This window comes from Ornithodoros turicata, chromosome 5 (genome assembly GCF_037126465.1).
Source record: "Ornithodoros turicata isolate Travis chromosome 5, ASM3712646v1, whole genome shotgun sequence".
NCBI lineage: Eukaryota > Metazoa > Arthropoda > Arachnida > Ixodida > Argasidae > Ornithodoros > Ornithodoros turicata.
The window spans coordinates 20,862,380-20,881,443 of NC_088205.1; the positions used below are offsets into that span (position 1 = coordinate 20,862,380).

General features: G+C 46.0%; 1 protein-coding gene across 1 annotated transcript in view; it reads right to left on the minus strand.

Annotated features, from left to right (window-relative positions):
* Positions 1-1,076: 1,076 nt before the first annotated feature.
* LOC135394182 (uncharacterized) overlaps positions 1,077-19,064 on the minus strand; it is a 283,276-nt gene continuing 265,288 nt past the window's right edge. The window contains exons 2-4 of the mRNA XM_064624776.1: positions 13,123-13,217; positions 12,481-12,564; positions 1,077-2,297 (exon numbers count right to left, since the gene is read on the minus strand). Coding sequence (XP_064480846.1) covers positions 2,162-2,297; positions 12,481-12,564; positions 13,123-13,202 — 300 coding nt within the window. The 5' untranslated portion in view covers positions 13,203-13,217 and the 3' untranslated portion in view covers positions 1,077-2,161. The remainder of the gene's footprint in view (positions 2,298-12,480; positions 12,565-13,122; positions 13,218-19,064) is intronic.

Genomic DNA, 19,064 nt, shown 5'->3' on the forward strand with positions numbered 1-19,064 from the left:
TTCCCTGTATTTCAATTGTGGAAAGTGGCACCGCATCGATAGTGAAGCGTCTCTGTTACACAGCGGTATGATTACTAAATTTTATAGGGGAATCTTTACGTTGTAATCAGAAGAAATCGTCTTTTTTTTTTAATTTGTCACTAGCTTCGAAGATCGTGGAAGGCATGGGAGCACCAAGATTGAAATTGCAGGTTTAAGAAAACCTCGAGTACATCTTTTCTACTTCGGCTGACGAAGGGTCCGGATCACACGTGGAATGGATGCGAAGAATCTACAGTCTTAAAAATGAACTTCACCTCATAGCACGCTCCTAGCCAACCATCATCTCGAATGATATCGTTATCTGTCCTGATTTGTTGAAAACGGGAGGCGTACGCCTTTTTGTGACACTTATGCTGTTCATAATTGTCACAGAAAAGGCGTACGCCTCCCGTTTTCAACAAATCAGGGCAGATAATGATATCACTCGAGATGATGGTTGGCTAGGAGCGTGCTATGAGGTGAAGTTCATTTTTAAGAGTGTACCTTATACATGACATTCTCGTGTAAACATAAACAAGGGCGCATCACAACTTTCGGTGCCGCGAAGACTTCCGGTCCTTCTGCAACTAAGGACGCTCGGAGCCAGTCACCATGCAGAATGATAGCTTTCACTTTCCTGATTTGTTGAAAATAGGAGGCGTACGCCTCTTTGTGGCAATTTGAATTGCCATAAGAAGGCGTATACGGTCCTCTCTCTCCTCAAATCAGAAGCGATAACAGTATCAGTCGCCGTAGCGGTTGGCGCAGACCGTGTTTGCTGCGAAACCGGATGTCGTTTCGGCAACAAACCGGAAGCGGTGCAGAAGGGCATGTATAAAGACGGGGGGCATTTCCGTCTGAAAGTGACAGTGTACTGAAAATGCTAGTACATACGTAAGCGGGCGGCAGGTACTTTAATCTTCAATTTAGCTGGAGAGGGGGAGAATGTATATGCTCAAAGCATCATTCGTCGCACTCGTGTATTCGATACGCTGTGCGGGTATACTGTCTAAACAGACAATGCACCAGTTATTTGGATGATCAAGACAATCCGGTAGATATGCCCAGCTTTATTGAACTGAATATTTTTCGTACAGGAGGGACAGCTAGAGAGACACGTATCTGGACAGTAACTTAACCATATGAAAATACCGGTATCTCAGCAACATTTCATAAACTCGTTCGACGACTCTCAATATGTAACGCTGTTAAACAGCGCGTGTACAAACGGTACTTGCCATGGAACAAAAGTAAGCGAGATCAAATCGGACCAAGACATATCATTCTTGTATGTACACATGGGTGACAAGTACGTTAGTTTACTTTTTTTATTGGCGAATTCCGCTTGTCCTTGTATAGTGCAGAGAAACTTAGATTGCACGTTTGAGTGCAGCAACGCACTACATTCCGTCCGTTTATACACTCAACTCACACAGGACATCTCGAAAATGACCAGCAGAATTCTACATTACAGTAACGCTGTGTGGTATGAAGTAACGACGTTTATGTGTGCCATGTTGTAAGAGTGAACATGAAATAATCAAAACGGTGTTCAAGTTGAGGAAGAGATTCGCCATCGCTTTTCCTGTTCTCCTATTTGATTAGATAATGCATAACGCCTACCACGACAGATACCAACCGAGAGTGCAATGTGTATCACAGTTTGTAGATAGAAGGAGATAGAAGCGTTTCGTGGTAACTACGTCTCGAAAGAAGTTTTTCAGGAAACATAATGCGGAAGGTTCGAGAGTGCGTTTTGCACTTGGTGGATATGGATGGGGTACCCAGGGCCGGATCCGCACCAGCACTGTTACCACATTATGCTTATATGCGGTACTTGGTCGTAAGTTGTAACGTAGAATCCATATTGTTTGTCAGCTCTAAAGCGTACCCTCCTTGTTGTCCTGTTCTCCATCTTGAAAAAAATCTTTCTGCCATGAGAGGCCGACGTCCTCTGGTTGCGACTTACCCGTGAAGAAGCTGCTCTGTATATGGTACTTTCTAAAGTGGGGTACAACGACTAACGAAACAAAGGAAGCAGTGATGTCTCAAATTCTACACTTATCATTTTCGTGCTATCGATTATGTTCTGTGTAGAAATGAGATTTCCGCTATGTTGTGTTTATAGACGAAGAGAAGTTCAGCGGCCCGGTCCGTAGGGGTCGTTCGCCAGCTTCAGTCCCAGCCTGGCCTTTGCTGCCTTGGCTCCCGATGCACCTCGGGTCATACCAAAGTCCAACATACCCCGGGACCTCTTTCGAACAAGGTCGGAACCACTACAAACAACAACATGGAATGCACTGTTAAAACACACATTCTCACGTACTAGTATAGACTGGGACTAGAGCGTACAACAACAACAACAAATAAATCGTCACTATGACCATGGGTGATTCACCACACAACGGTCGACTTTTCGCACCCCAAAAACGAAAATTCACGTTGCGAGACGTAACCTGTATGCAGGGTGTTCAAGCTAAGGAGCACCAGGGACTGAAAAAACAAAACAAAAAATAAAACAGACAAACAAACAAGGTGCATCATAAGCGAATGAAAACTGCAGAATATTGTGAGGAGTCGCGTGTTCTAATCGCTTCTATTTTTTCATGGTGGCTGATTAATTCATTAGGCGCAATTAATTAGGTAACGTTTTAATTATTCGTCTGATGGCTGAGATGCGAATTCGAAAGTTGTAGAGCGTGTCGACAAACGCCCTTCGCAATTGTTTCCTACAGCGTACGCCTTGCGAGGAGTTTTTTTTTTCTGCACACGTAACATTCTGGTAAGAAGTTTTCTGGTAAGAAAGAACGCGGGCGACATCCGAAAGTGTACCACGTGACATGAGGCGTGCGCACCTACGCGCGCGCCTCGATTTCAGAGCTCTGAAGCGTTCAGAAGAACTACTACATCCGTTACCTGCCGAGAACTGTCTTTAATTTATTTTCCTTCATCGAATGCGACTCGGTGTGGCTTTTACAGCTCAGTGACGTTACCTCTTGAGACAGGTTGACTCTCCCAGATGCTGTCACTGCGGTGCTCTAGAAGATCTAGAGCACATTCTTCTTCATTGCCCACACTACCAACCTCCCCGAACCGCACTCTCCGGGTCTCTTAACCAGCTGGACTCTCTCTCTCAACATTGCTTGGTCCCTGGACAAATCCAGCCCACCAACGCTCTCCCCTCAAAGCCCTCTTGACAGTTTTGGATACCATATGACTTCGAACCTTATTGTGAAGGGGCTCATTATTTCATTCTCTGCATCACCAACAGCAATGGGGTAGAGCATCGCCCCTGGCGATGAAACTCCCCATTCATCATCATCAATATAAAGATATAAAGTTGCAGTGTTCTTTTCCTTTTCTTTCTTTTTTTTCAGGAGTAAAACTTGGCGCCTTGGCTGAGCTGGCAGACCTCACTTCTTTTTTTATTACTATTATTATTGAACGTCATCCCCCCGAGAAGCGGCATCCAGTTCAGAGCTCACCTGAACGTCGCTTCTCGGCAGATAAAGGATGTAGTAGTTCTTCGATTCTTCTGTACGCTTGAGAGCTCTGTAATCGAGGTACGTGCGTAGGTGCGCTCGCCTCGTGTCACGTGGTACACTTTCGGATGTCGCGCGCGTTCTTTCTTGCAAGGAAAAAAAAAAGAACTCCATGCAAGGCGTACGCTGTAGGAAACAATTGTGATGAGTGTTTCTCGACACGCCCTACAAATTTCCAATTCACATCTCGGCCCCAAGACGAATAATTTAAAAAGTTAGCTAATTTATTGCGTCTAATTAATTAATCAGCCACCATGAAAAAATACAGGCGATTAGAACACGCGACTCCTCCCAATATTCTAGTTGTCATTCGCTTATGACGCACCGTGTTTTCTTTTAGAGCCCGGTGCACGTTAGCTTGGACACCCTGTATAGGATGTCTTTGGGGGTCCCACAGAAATACACATTAAGCCGATAATTTAAGCCGGGTTTAAGTAAAACGCCCCGCTGGGCCTGTTGGTAGGCCATGATAAGGGGAGTCATAAAAACCAAGACGTCAAGCCAAAGGTCACACACAACTCCTCCTTTGTTTCAAGTCTTGGTTTTACCGCCACATTTATGTGGCTAATTTTGATCGTATGTTGGAGCAATTTCGGTCCTAAGCCCATTGAAAATCGCATATGGAAATTTTGCTTTTCACTGATCCTCATTTTAGGAACATTAAAAGCAGATGTTTGTGGCCGCTCTTTCCCGTTCATAATTGCAGCAATCATTATCCTGTGTAAAACATAGCGTTTAGTTCCAGAAACAGCTTTCATACAAGCAAAATTATTGGAAAGAACACAGACAAAACACGACATAATGTTCGTTGCGCCACACTGGTAATGTCCCTACCGTCGACGACAAAGTGCTTCTGTGCTGCACACTTTAAAACACTGCGCCATGTTCGTGGCCACATAGCCAAACGAAAAATCTCCCCCGTTTAGGAGAGGCCGAGCGCGTCTCTGGGCTGGGGGCAAAAAAAAAAATTGATAAGAAAGGGGTCAGTTTCGGTCGCAGGACTGGGAGGAGTTTCAGACTGTCCTCCCATGTGGTGGAAACTCATTTTTAAGAGTGTAGGACGGCAGAATAGATTGGTCACAGCACAAACGATGTCGGATATGTTACGGGTGTCGACACGACCTCCTCTGGGACAGTTATTGGATTGAAAAAAAGAAAAATATGGAGAGGTTAGTCCCGACCCAGTCAGAACTGGCTACTCCAAAACGCGTTTGTATCCTTTATGTCATTCAACTGATTCCTTGCCAGATCGTTTGTTACTTCCTAGTTCTCTTTTAATGCGGTAGCATTATTGGACGACTCCCTCTGAAATTCCTGTGGTCTGCGCCGAAAACTCAGCTCCGACAATAGATGGCGCAGCGGGAAACGTGGGCGCAGAAGCGTTTATCTCAGGGTATTCAACGTGACTCTTCCCCTTCTCGCTTATACAGCTCTGCCTGCGGGGGTTCGCTTGAGAACCCGTATAGTTTCAGACCATGCGACTGCGAGACTGTGGGCATTGGAATGCCACGTTATATTACATCTTGCAAGTGAGACTGCCATGGCGGGAGAGGTCTTGCTTCGTCGTGCCGTGGGCCTGCCGACATAAACAAACGGTCGTTCTCGGACTTCCTATGTTGGTGGCCGTTATCGACGCGTTGCAATAAATTCAGTTAGGCCTGTCGTCATCCCCACAGGTTTCACGTGAATGCTTCAGATCATTAAATCAATGGCTCTCGAAATACACAGGAAGAAAAAAAAAACATAGCGTGACTTATGCATCATTCACTCGAGGTGCCTGATTCTGTTTGCAAGAGGACTGAACACGCTGAAGTGCTGAAGTGCACGGGTTATATAACGCATTTCAGACTCATAAGCAGTTACTATGCGTATGCTAAACCCGTGTACACAACGAAGAAGAAATAAATAATATCGGCACGAATAAAAAAGTAAAAAAGTTGTCCTCAAATTCGGTTCAGCGGATCTTATTTCTTCACGCCATACCCCACTGCGCGTTACCTTTGTAGCATTACATCATAACTCATTGCAGTTGTGCTCCTTCATTTGATCCATATCTGCAGACCATTACGCGCAATTTAAAATTATTCGCGCATTTTCTTAGCGGTTCAACGATTGCTATATCGCTTTACTCCTCGCTGCGCCAGCAGGGAGACGGCGTTTTTTACTTTCTTTCTTTTTTTTGCGAAAGGCTAGAACATCCTGAGGAAAGAGTATCTCCATATTATTTTTTGAAACCCAATAAAGAAAATGACTCGTTCTTAAGGGTAACTCGATTACACTTGTGTTTTATTGTGAGCTACGTGTAGACGGTACATGGAACACAGAACCTCGCAGTTTTGGAGATAAAACGAGAACCACACGTATCACATCAGGTTTTACGCTCATTGAGGTCTGTTTTTAGATGCGATCAAGCGTAATCGAAATGTTTTGTCTCGAATCGCCGGCGAATTCGATGCGTGGCAGGGCAAAAAATTGCAGGTAAGAGCAGCGAAGCCACTGGCTATAATATTCAATTGCAAGTAGCTGACGGGAATTTAGTCAAAATATTTAACTTCGGTGCGGACTCTTGCGGAGAGGGACTTGGACAGAGTGTCGTTCTTTCTTCCAGTGCAATACAAAGGGATGTCATTCGACGACACAGTAGGAAACATACTCCAAATAATGAGCCAACCGTAACATGGTAAATTTCACACACATATCAAGTTCTCCAGCAATCCCTCTCGCTGGCTCCAGCGAAACAAAGAGGGAAGGACTTTTAATAATCGGTGTCGCCCTCCTATACCTTGACACGACGTCTTGAATGACATCGTGGCAATATTAAAAACCGCTCTCACTGAACGGGCGCAAGAGAGAGGTTAAATTTAGCCTTGAGTCGATTCAGTACTCCAGTGATTTTTGAGTGCCACCTACGTGCTTTGATAGCAAAACTTTACGTTATGTGTGTGTATGTGATAAAAGCAGGTTTCTGACACCACGTGACCGGCCTCTCATCACGTTATACTGTCTGGCGCCTTATTTGAATGTCCTTAGGCGTTGGCGTGTTCGTGTGACGGCCTCAGCTTGGTTCCATCTTGTTGACCATTCTTCACTTTGGTGTTTCTTTGAATCCAGTCTGGACCATGTATACAGTGAGAACAGCTTAACCAACACTTTCCATTGCAACATGCACGCCAGAGTTATTTTTTTTCTACGTGCCGTAGTCACGACCACTAGACTATAACGACCATGTCGTGGGCACCCCTTCCTAGCGCCGCATTTTTGGAAGCTAGCGGTGGCGCTTCTCATCTTCCCAGTTATTGCTTCCTCAACTTCTACAATACTTTGTACTTCAGCTTACCTTAGTATTTCCGTACAAGCGGTGGACGTTCCACAGATGTTTTATTCTGAGGTTGATTGTCGTCATCATTCTACGCGTTTTCATAGGAGCTATCGCTGTCGTCTGCTACGGTAGTCGTACATACGCTTCTGCGCCTTCAGAATTCAAATTTCCATCGTCCAATCGTGGCGTGCCGATGAGTAGCGCCCCTGGCGGATCGTGCGGACGGGCTCTTCATAGGGGTTGCTGATTGTGACATGGTCGTTATAATCTAGTAGGTCGTGGTCGTAGTAGGGAATATGTGTCGAAAGAGCGAGGTCACTCCCGAGCTGGTTCCGGAGACGCCTTTCGCTGTACAACCTTTTCCATTTATCCGTCATGACTGTTTAAGACTCCGCCAATCACAGACAAGGAGACGACCCGCCGCTCGTGTTTTCAAAGCGGGGCTCAACTCAATTGGCTAAAACACTTTTTCGTCCTCACTGTTTCGTCCCCACAACATGAGTGTGCAGCACGTTTTGGTTTCGAAGTCGTGTATCGTGCCATGTTTTTCCAGAGCATCGACCACAGAATGGAAACGATTAAATATGTGGTGTTTTGGTTTATGTGACGGATATCAAGGGGATATCAAGGTGATATGAATGAACTATTCAAATGAGATTAGTCTCAACATCGATAACACAAACGATGGAAAACAATGAGGGAATGAAAAATAACTATTGGGGTAGCAGAATTCGCTTGCGCGAATTCAACCTCCCTTTGTTATTTTACCAACCACCAACCAACCCAACTATTCTCAAAATTCCACAGGATACCTCGAGCGCTATAATCATCGTAATGTTTTTCTCAGTTCCGTTCTAAATCAATGTTTCTTTGCCTTCTTTGGCTTAGAGTCACTAAATAGGAAGCAGAGTAGCGACATTGAGCCACGCCGGCGAGCGAGCCCACACTTGAGTCAGGCGCGGTTTCGTCGCCTAGCAACGGGACGACAATCTCCCCTTTCTCCGGAGGAGAACAACACGCAGTTGAGCCAGCTCTGCACCAGGCAATATTTAAATGCATTGTAATTAAAACAGTATTTCAAATATAAATACACGTATTTATTTTTAGTGTGTTTAAATAGAGTCTTGAAAAATGTATTTATAATTACATTTAAATACAAATTTATTTTTATTTATTTTTGTAAATGCTTCTAAATACGCAAGATACTGGTTCATATCTTAAAGTTACCCTGCACTTGCGGTAAGAAGGGCCAAGCAGAGTTTGGAGAGCCGCGCAGTTATACCCCGTTTTCGCGAGCACGCACATGCGAGAAACCATTTTAGACGTCCAGTGTTTCAGTGTTGATTGCGAACGTTTCTGGACTACCTTGTTATACAAAGTATCTTCGTCAAATTTAATACGAGCATTTCTTCGTCGGCTCCTGTGGAGAGGTGTTCTCCTTTGCGAATCAATGATTCTACGGCCGAACAGAAGATACCGAAATTTCACGCGTATTAGCCGCATCGCAGATAAGCCGCAGGACCTGTTTTTACGAACGTTTTGAAAAATTTCGGGCCGATAAGCCGCACTCGCAGATAAGCCGCGGGCAATACCAGGTGACTGATTTGTGCAACAAAGGAGACCACAGAGAAGGCCATAAACCCTGTGGTCCATACTCCGTGGTCGGGATGTGGTACAACAAAGGAAATCAGTTCTAGTGTTCTACGAAGTCTTTTCATGGATCGACAGGTCATTGGCCTTCAAGAAGGAACGAATCAGTAACAACTTGAGTTAGAGCTGTTTGAGAGAAGACACCAGGAAGGTCAATCTACTCGAATGTGGACGTGCCCCTGTTATGCATTGTTCGTGCATTGGCAGGGCGGCGCTGTTCGAGAGACACTGTCGCCCTTTCGGTTAAAACCTGGGTATGAGGAAAGTACCAGGGCAAAATAGTTATCAGATAAGCCGCACCGGTGGATAAGCCGCAGAGCGGCCGTGAGAAAACAAAATCGCGCATAAGCCGCGGCTAATACGCGTGAAATTACGGTACCTAGAATATGCAGTCTTCGAGAAACTTCTAATATTAAAATCACCACAATAAATAACAAATAAATGCTATTGTTACTTTCTGATTTGTTGTTATGATCATTACTATTTCTGTAATTCCAGATGACATCTTCCTCACAGTATTTACGGTACTTAAATATTGTATTTCTACTTTGTATTTAAATACATATACTGAAAAGTATTTATGCAGAGTATTTAAATACCTCTTTCAGGGAAGTATTTTGTATTTAAATACTCAAAAAATGTACTTATGCCCATTCCTGCTCTCAATCAAGGAAACCGGTTTTGCATAGCATGAAGGTGACTCAACATGGACGGCGAGTTCTTGGAAGGAGAAACCACGTGATACGATCGGCCCAATCGCGGACACCGAACGGGAGCTCCAGCGCAGAAAAGGAATGCAATACTCTGTACCCCTATTTAGTGACTGTATTTTGGCTTCGGGAGATGAATACCGCTTTGAGCCGAAAATGCGATGATGGAGAGGAAGACAATAAAATGAGAAGAGCACAGAACAACATGAGAAGAACAGAGCAGGAAATAACGGTAAGGACGGAGTAAAGGATGGGTGGGGAATAGATGACAGTTGTGAGAAAAACCCTATAGCGTGGGAGGAAAGATGAGAGTGGATGATTAGATATGAGTAGGAAGAATTCTACGAATTTTGCTTAGGACGTGTATAGGTGAGACGCGGCACGGCTGTCGATTATTACATTTTATATAGTTTGCCAGTATGTACGTCATACAGGTGATTTTGTTTTTTGTCATGCATGGAGCACAATGGTACTCGTTTTAGAACCATTGATACTTAAATAACACTACAAGATGAGACGTTAGTTCGACAGGGATAGTCTGCGCATAGAATACGGTACATTCGTGACGAATAATGGGTGCCCGATGGTGTAGATACTCTGGGGACACCGTGGTTAGCAGTTGCTACGTCGGAGGAATTGTTTGGAAATTGCACTCGTTTATTGTCTACCAGAAATAAGTGCTTGCAAACGCCGTCTATGTGGCTATTAGGATGTCGCGGTTACTAGAGTCAATTGACTTGGATGAGTGATGTCGATGAGCAGAGCGGAAGTTATTTTTCCAGAATCAACGCTGACCTGTGACTAATGACAACAATGACGATCTGTTACTAACTCATTCGAAGGTCGAATTGTTTAGTCTGGTAACAGGGGTTCAGGCGCTTTGCTAGTAAGTGTTGAAAACTTTTACTACAGAATGGTATCAGAGAGATAAGACGGTAATTTCCCGGATCAGCGAGATCCCCTTCCCAAGCAGCAAAATGTACTGAAAGTCGAGTGCAATAGGGGTGGACGGTATGTGTCTTATCAATGTTCTTGAGTATCACGAGTCTGTTCAAGGTCTTCCACCTACCCGTCCACCCCTATTGCACTCGACTTTCAGTACATTGTGCTGCTTGGGTTAGTGCGGTCGGGAACTTGAAAGACAGGCTGATAAGACAAGGGGACAGAATCATTAACTACATGTAACGGGGTTAATATTATCAATACCTAAAGCTGTGGTACGAACAGAGGATAATCGGGATCCTGGAGAAACAAGGCTGAAATAAAATAATCTTTAAATGGCTAGCAGAGCATCTGGAAGCCCATGCGTTTTCGTGATTTTCCTCTGCAACGCAACTAATTCGGTCTCAGGCACTTTCCTAGATTTCTCGAAAGCGTTTAATAAACTACTTGGTTCGCTTCTTCTTCTAAAGCTACACGTTACCCCAACACTGATCAACAGGCTTCCTCACTCATCGCTTACGATATAATAGAACTGTAGTAGGAAAGGGAACCAAGTATTCTGAAACGAGCACGTACGTTCAAATATCCATCGCCCAATTTCGCTATGCAAATGAGTCGAAACCGATACCTGTCGCAGGCTTATCAGGGCCGCAAAGCGGATAATTTAGCAATCACCTACTCCAATTGCTCCAAAGCACGTAGTCCTATGACGTAGAACGAGGGCTGTACTCCCTGGCTCCTGATCCAGGCGGTTTCAGCATTTGCGCAGCAAGGTTCAGCTTTGGATATTTCAACGTACATGCTCGTTTAAGGATTTTGCCAAAATAGAGTGGCTTTCAAAGAGGATTGTCTCCGATTCTGCTATCTCATTTTTTCTAGAAAGCCCCGAGTTAAAGAGTTAATTAATTAATTAATTAATTGTTAATAATAATAATGAAGGTAATTATAGCCATCTTTAGTAGTTGCTCTCTTCGAGACGATGCCCGCCCAGCCGAATAACACAACTTCAACAACAACATCCATGCTGCGGCGTTTTTTAAATAAAACATCTGTTGGGGATATATAAAAAAAAACACTAGTGTAATACAAATGGCAGTGTTTTTGTTACCTTTTTAACAATAACAAGGAACGAGGCATACAAAGACTGCCTTCGATGTTGTAATAAGAGTGATATACAAGATGTTGCACCTAACGTGATTGTTCTATTACTTTTGACCACTTTTATCAAATTCAATTCACGAGAAATTTAATGTTTCCAATTGATCTCTGACATTTTCCAAGTCAACCTCACGTTCCCTCCCCTTTCTTTTTTTTTTGGGGGGGGGGGCAGAAAGCGCACGTCGTATTCACCCCATTGCATTGCAAAATACGTTCCCAACTACTACTTTGGTAATAGCTGACATAAACAAAATGAAAAATGAAAATGCGATAACCGTCGTTACGAGGCGCGCAAATAGGTGACCGGTACTTGCTAAGAGTCATGGGAAAAAGGGTCGACTTCCGTGTCTACGCTATAGCAGAAGACGCACGCTATGGCCGGGTGCTGGAGGTGGATATGCCTGGCTCTAGAAACATCTTTAGAAAGCGGTAGAGTGCGATTGTCAGAACCTCACTAATAGACTGCGTTTTTCTGATAATTCGTAATGATAATTCTGCAGAGAGGTTTCCCAATTATGTACGTCATGGCTCATATCGGCTCTCGAAATATTCATAGAAGTTGGTCATTCGCGTTGGTCGTGGTGCTAATAGGTTGGCTAAACTCGTCTTTCGTGGCGAATGCCTTGCCGAATTACCAGCCAATCTGTTTCTTCGTTAGGGATCGTCATAGCAACATGTTTCTGTGGGGACATTTATAAGGAAGGCAGGTTAATACTGACAATAACTGTTCGGTTATTCACTTGACATTCGGAAGTCGCATAGGAAATAACCGTTTGAAAAGAACCAGGATTGCAGTAATTATGACAAAGGGGAAACGAAAGAAAGCACTGTCTGTTCCATCATTCGATGAATCCCCATAAAGCGCGGATTTCGTCTAAAGGAGGTAAACGAAATGAAAATAAAAAGATAAATGCGGAGTTATGATGTGACAGGCGTGCCTTTGTTGGTCTTGCAATTGCGTTACCTCTATAGGCGGAAGTTTAGAATCGATCGACTCCAAGTATATGAGACGGAGCACCTCTCGAAGATTCTTTATTTTCATTTCGTTTCATCATCTCCCATACTGCAACCAATGAGGAAGACGAAATCCGTTTCTAATATGTTTAAAGCGTCACACACAAAGTTTGAAGAGGATCACCTGCTTCTGCTCCTGAGATAGTTGAGAAGGAAGTCTTCATCAGGACTGAGCGAGGAATCGTAGAGTGTGGGGTTAGGCCTGTCCCTGAAGAAGAAATATAGTTTCCACAAAAGTTATCTTCTTATCACTCTCAGAAGAAAGGGTGGAGCAGTTACACCTTTTAGGAGGTAATAGTTGTCGCATATGTTGTGCCTAAAACGTTGCAAAGTTCTACCTGCTACCTCACTCTCTGCCACGAATGATAGGGTTACTGCTTCTGATTCGGTGAGCGAGGGGGGCGTACGCCTTTTTGTACCAATTTGGGTGTATGATAATGGCTTTTGCCACCCTGTTGCACCCCACCCTTTATCAGACGCTATGTAGACCTAGGTGGTAACTATAGAAGTTACCTTTTCACACCCTTTTTTCTTAGAGTGTACCGTCACTGGAACGCAGGAACCACTTTTAAGATTTCAGACGGAAAATATTTTTACTGTTGACTCAAACCCAGCACATCCTTCTAACGTAGGGCGGAAATGTCCTATAGCTGAGTTGGCTGGCGAGCTATCTGCATATTCTTTCTTCCTATAGACGGGAGGACATTTTTCCAACACGATGTTCGCAAAGAGGGATTTTCCCAGGATGAACGGAAATGTCTCTTACCAGGACTCCATGTCATAAGATGCTACCACGACGATGACGCTCAGGAAAGCCACCAGGGCTGCGTTGGCTGGAAACACCATGACTGGATCTTCTCGCTGTCATGGAAATGCAAACAAAAACTAACGAAAGGCAGCACATAAATCACAGTATCGCAATACGAAATTGTACTTCTTATACCAACTCTATAGGAAATATATTAGGAGTGAACCGTTCATTTGTGAAACAATCTTTTTTGTTCTCGGAAGGTGAGTTAAAGATGGCACCGCGCGCGTCTGTAGAATGCCCTCTTAGACACGATGTATATCTAATTTGAGCAATGGGATATAGGGCAGTGTTTCTCAACCGGGGTTCCGTGAGGTTCCGAAGATATTGTTCAGCACCAGCGAGTCTAACTTTACCGCCTACCAAGGATCGCTCTCGTGCACGACGTTTGGTCGTTGTCATTGGGATGGACATCGAGATCGCAGGATCAGGTGGCCGCGGCTGACCGTTATTGCAAGGAGTATAGAGCCAGCAGCTGTCGCCTTCATCGGTTGGCTCCACCGCAACTCAATCAGACAATTTCGCCTCACAACGCTTTCCTGCCTGCTTTGGATTTACAATCATCAATGGCAACCCACAATGCGTTATCTGCGGGGAAGTATTGTGAAACAGTTGAAAGAATCCGGTAAACCTCAGGAGACGTCTTGCGTCGAAACAATAAACAATTAAAGACACTAGTGCCCCCCGACCTACGTTTCCATTTTTTTTTTTCTTTCTACTTCTACTCTAATCTAATCCGTGCTTGTGTAGATTTTTGTACCTGACATTTTTTTCTTGTGTTCTCCCTTATGAACGCCTCCGGATCTTTAACGAACTAGAATTAAATGAATTACATTATTCGTTCCCCATAGCAGTAATGAGAAATATATTTCGAATATCTCCCGCACGTTTCGCGTGACACCTTTTAGATATTAAGGGGACAAAAAACCCAATCAGAAACTGGTACGTTCTTCCAAAATCTTAGGATTCTTCAGGCACATAATAGTTCTTGCCAACCGAACTTCAAAGATTGTTCCGCCAAGCGGGCATTAAGGACGTCTAGCAACATAGCCGGAAGGCAATGGGCCGGCCGTCCATTGAGGAACAACACTGAGGACTGCTTTCGTTTTTGTCATATTGTCCTTTGGAATTTTGTGATACAAAACGCCCGTCGCGGAACATGCACGGTTGGGCGCATCCAGGAACACAACAACGTATAGTCCAAGCATCCGAATTGAAATTTTGCTAACAGCAGAGGACGGAAGCAGAGGACGCAGATGTTCTTACTGGCTCACTATATCAAGTAAACTACAAATAATTGTCGTCATGCTAAAAAAGCGCTATGGTAATTAATAATCTGCTTGGAATGCATCACGTAATACATTAAGGCCCGGGACTTTATGCAAAAAAAAAATCTTCTAAAATATGCAAGCAAATATGCAGCACGAAACGTCGAAATATGCACAAAATATGCTGAAATATTATGATGCCTGGGATGTTCCTCATTAAGCTTTAGCATAGCTTGGAATTGCATAAATACTGTTAAGAGGCGAATAATACGGGAGAGAGAGGGAGATTGGCGTGTGGTTTTAATAGCAGCCAAGCGAAAGAATGCGGGTGATCTGAAAACTCGCGCTAAAGGGCTGATGGCGATGAGCGTGGCTATGGTTCTCCCTCACATCTTCCCCCCGGCCGAAAGACGAAGCCATCCTGGCTGAGATGTCCTCAGAGGATGAAGGGTGTTTGTAGGGCTTGAGGCGGGATACGTGAGCATTTTCTCGGGAAACGGCAACGGCGGTCGGATGGTAAATCGACAGGTTCCACGGAGTAATTAACGTTATAGTTTTTGGAGAGGACACGGTAGGGACTAAGGTAGCGGCAAATGAGCTTCTCGCAGAGGCCGGGTTTACGAACGGGTACCCAGAGCCAGACGAGGTCGCCGACGTCGTAGGATACATGTCTCTGACGCTCGTCGTAGCGCAGCTTGGCGCCGGCCTGCTGGACGAATGCGCGGCACCGTGCGAGCTGGCGGCACTCCTCAGTTCGGGATGTTGCTTCGGCCAATGTGAGGTTGTGGTCGGTGGAAGGATGATATGGAAAGATGGTGTCAACGTTGGAGACTGGATCTCTGCAGTATACGAGATGGAATGGACTGAAATTTGTCATGGATTGAATGGCGGTGTTATAGGCATATGTGACATAGGGCAAGAGGGTGTCCCAGTTCGTTTGGTCGGAAGACACGTAGAGGGACAACATATCACAAGAGTATGGTTGAACCTCTCTGTAAGGCCGTTTGTTTGCGGATGCTATGCAGAAGTGAAGTGATACGCGACGGAGCACGCACGGAGAATATCCTGAAGCAGACGGGCAAGGAACGGGCGGCCTCGGTCGCTGAGCAGCACACGAGGTGCACCATGGCGGAGGAGAAGGCTGTGGATGAAGAAGTTTGAGATTTCTCCTGAAGAACCGCTATGGAGCGGGGCGGTCTCAACGTAACGTGTAAGTTGGTCGATGGCGACGACTTGGGACACTTATTTCCAGCTGGCGAGACAGGCAAGGGACCGAGTAAGTCGACGCCAACACGACCAAATGGTGCATGGGGCGGGTGCAATGGCTGTAGGAAGCCAGCCGAGTGTGAAGGGGACGGCTTCCGACGTTGACAGGAGAGGCACGATGAAACGTATTTGTTGTAGGAAAATTTAATACGACGTGGAACGGTCAGTACATGGACAGCGCCTCAAAACAATATTTACAATTTATGAGCCATGAGGCTACGAAGGGCGATATACACATTGCTACGCTTCATGATACAAAAGGGATATGCACTATTTACATTCGACGGAGCATGAGACGAGTGATGGGAGAGATGAGTGATGGGAGGGGTACTGTTCACGGACACCTCACGGAGGGACACCTCGGACAGATACGGAGCCCCTTTGCACCAAAAGCGAACGGTGGAACCGCCACCGCTGCAGAAACTGTATTTGTGGACCGTAGTATGTACATCCTGGGCCAGAAATACCGTTTCCGAATGCGTTCGTATGTTTTGAAGAACCCCAAGTGCCCGGCCGTAGGGTCATCATGCAGGCCCTTTAGGATTAGCTGACGGAGGTTTCGTGGTACGGCGAGCAGCAAACGCTGGCCTTCGTGATCGTAATTGCGCTTGTAGAGTGTTCCGTCCAGTAGTATGAAGTTTTTGCACCGCCGCTGGAATTTGCGGTCAGGGGAAGGAGAGGAGCCGTTGAGATGGCGGACAATCTTCGAGAAGTCGGGGTCGAGAATTTGGTGTTCTTGGAGGATGGGCAGATCGATAGGAGGTGGAGATAGAACGCTGATCGTGCCATCTGTTTCTCCTTCGGAAGGTGGTATGGCAGGCAATGGGCAGCGCGATAGCGCGTCGGCATCACGATGTTTCCGGCCGGACTTGTACTTGATGGCATAGTCGAATGGCAGGAGGCTCAAGACCCAACGGCCTAAGCGACCAGAAGGGTCTTTCAGAGTGGTCAGCCAGCATAATGCATGGTGGTCGGTGATGACGATGAAGTGGCGCCCATAGAGGTAAGGACGGAACTTTTTAACGGCCCAGACAACAGCGAGGCACTCCTTCTCCGTTGTCGAATAGTTCTGCTCGGGGTGCGAAAGCGTGCGACTGGCAAATGCGACAGCTGACCCCATCGGCGCATTGGGTAAACGCTGGGCAAGAACATGTCCGATGCCCACTCCACTTGCGTCAGTATGTAATTCAGTTAACGCGGATGGGTCGAAGTGCGACAGAATTGGAGCAGACGTTAAGGCTGTCTTCAGGCGCACGAAAGCATCGATGTGTTCCGTGGCCCAGGCAAATTTGCTTGAAGAGGGACGTAAGAGGAGCGGCGATATCGGCGAAACCCCTGATAAACCGTCGAAAATAAGAGCAGAGGCCGATAAAGCTGCGCAGATCTTTGAGTGTAGTAGGAAGGGGAAATAAGGATACCGCCTTGATTTTGTCGGGGTCCGGTGCGACACCGTCCCTAGAAACGACGTGACCAAGTACTTTGACTGTGTCATATCCAAGCTTGCACTTCTTGCTATTGAGCTGCAGGCCGGCGTGAGAGAGACAGCTGAATATTGTTTCGAGCCGTTGGACATGTTGGTCAAAACTGGATGCAAACACGACGATGTCGTCTAGATAGCAGAGAGAAGTTTTCCACCGAAGGCCACGGAGCAGAGAGTCCATCATGCGTTCGAACGTTGCTGGAACGTTACACAGACCGAACGGCATTACGTTGAATTCAAATAGGCCGTCTGGTGTGTTGAAGGCAGTCTTTTCCTTGTCGGTTTCGGCCAGGGGTATCTGCCAGTAACCAGATCGCAGGTCCAGGGACGAAAAGTGACTTGCGCCGCGGAGGGTGTCAAGGGCGTCGTCAATCCTCGGCATAGGATAGACATCCTTGCAGGTAATGTGGTTGAGGCGACGGTAATCTATGCAAAGTCGTATGCTTCAGTCTTTCTTTGGTACAAGCACGACTGGAGAGGCCCAGGGACTTGAGGAGGGTCGAATTATGTCTTTGGAGAGCATTTGTTCCACTTCATTTTCAATAACCTCTCGTTCCGATCCCGAAACTCGGTACGGTCGTTGACGCAGGGGTGCGGAGTCCCTGGTGTCGATACGGTGCTCGGTATGGCGTGCAACACCTAGGGGAGAGGCGCCGATATCGAACAGGGAGGAGTACCTACTGTCGCAGAAGAGCAAGGAGCCGGTGCTTTTCAAGGGAAAGCAGACACTGTGACATCATAGAATGAAATATGGAATCAGGCTGGCGAGCAGGAGGACGACCGGTAGGGCATTTGGGATCAGGAGGACCTAGGACAGCGATAACACCGGGCGTGTAGTGCGGTTCATACATCGCGATGAGAGATCCTGTGGGGAGTAGGACGGGGCCATCTAGTAGATTAGCTATTGGTATAGCCACTTCGCCGTTTGCTGGAGTGCACAAGCACACAGGAGCGATGAGGCCTTTAGTAGAAAGTGATGCGTTTTGCGGGTTTACAATAATGTGCGGTGAGTGGAACGTGCCCAAGACTGGCTTCATGCTGGCGAAGACGGTAGAGCGAGATGGGATTAGTACATCGTGGAGGCCATGTAATTTGCAGGAGGAGATTGTGGCGTGCTCAACCTTATAGGAGGGCATATCAGAGAGAAAGATTTTGTCGGCAGAACAGTCGATGAACGTCCCGTGGTCCTCAGAAAGTCCCAACTTAATATGGCGTCATGTGGGCAGCAAGTGAGCACGACGAACTGAACTGGGTACCAGGAGTCTCGAATCGCTACGCGTGCCGTACATCTCGCGGCTGGCAGAAGAGTGGCACTTGCTGCACTTTTGAGTACAGGACCGTCATATGGCGTCTAACTTTACGTAGCTTTTTACAAATGTCCGCACTTATTACCGATGTGGCCGCACCTGTATCAATGAGAGCAGACATCCTGATACCTTCAACAACGATGGCGATGAGATTACGGGGAGGTTTGTGAGTAGCTATCCTTGTCTCAGCCCGCCCTCCTCGGACTGCGGCTATTGGTTTCCCTCTTTAACACGCGATTGTGTGTAGGTGACGGACGTGGGTCCCGAAACCGTTGGGACGGTGAGCGAGAGCGGCGGGCATCGGGTGGAATGCGACCCATATTCGAGGTCTCTGCTCTGGCGGCAACAGTCGCGCAAAATATGCCCTCGGATACCGCAGTAAAAGCACGTTCGCATTTCTCGTCGAGGGGAAAGGGTGGTCGGACGCCGACGAGTGAAGTATGTGCCTGCTTGAGAATATACAGGGTGTCCCAGAAAACGTATCATTGAATTATAATAAAAAAACTACGCCAACTAGAATCATGCGGTCAACGGCATTTGTTCTTATTAGGTTTTTGCCACCTTGTAAAGTTAATGTCA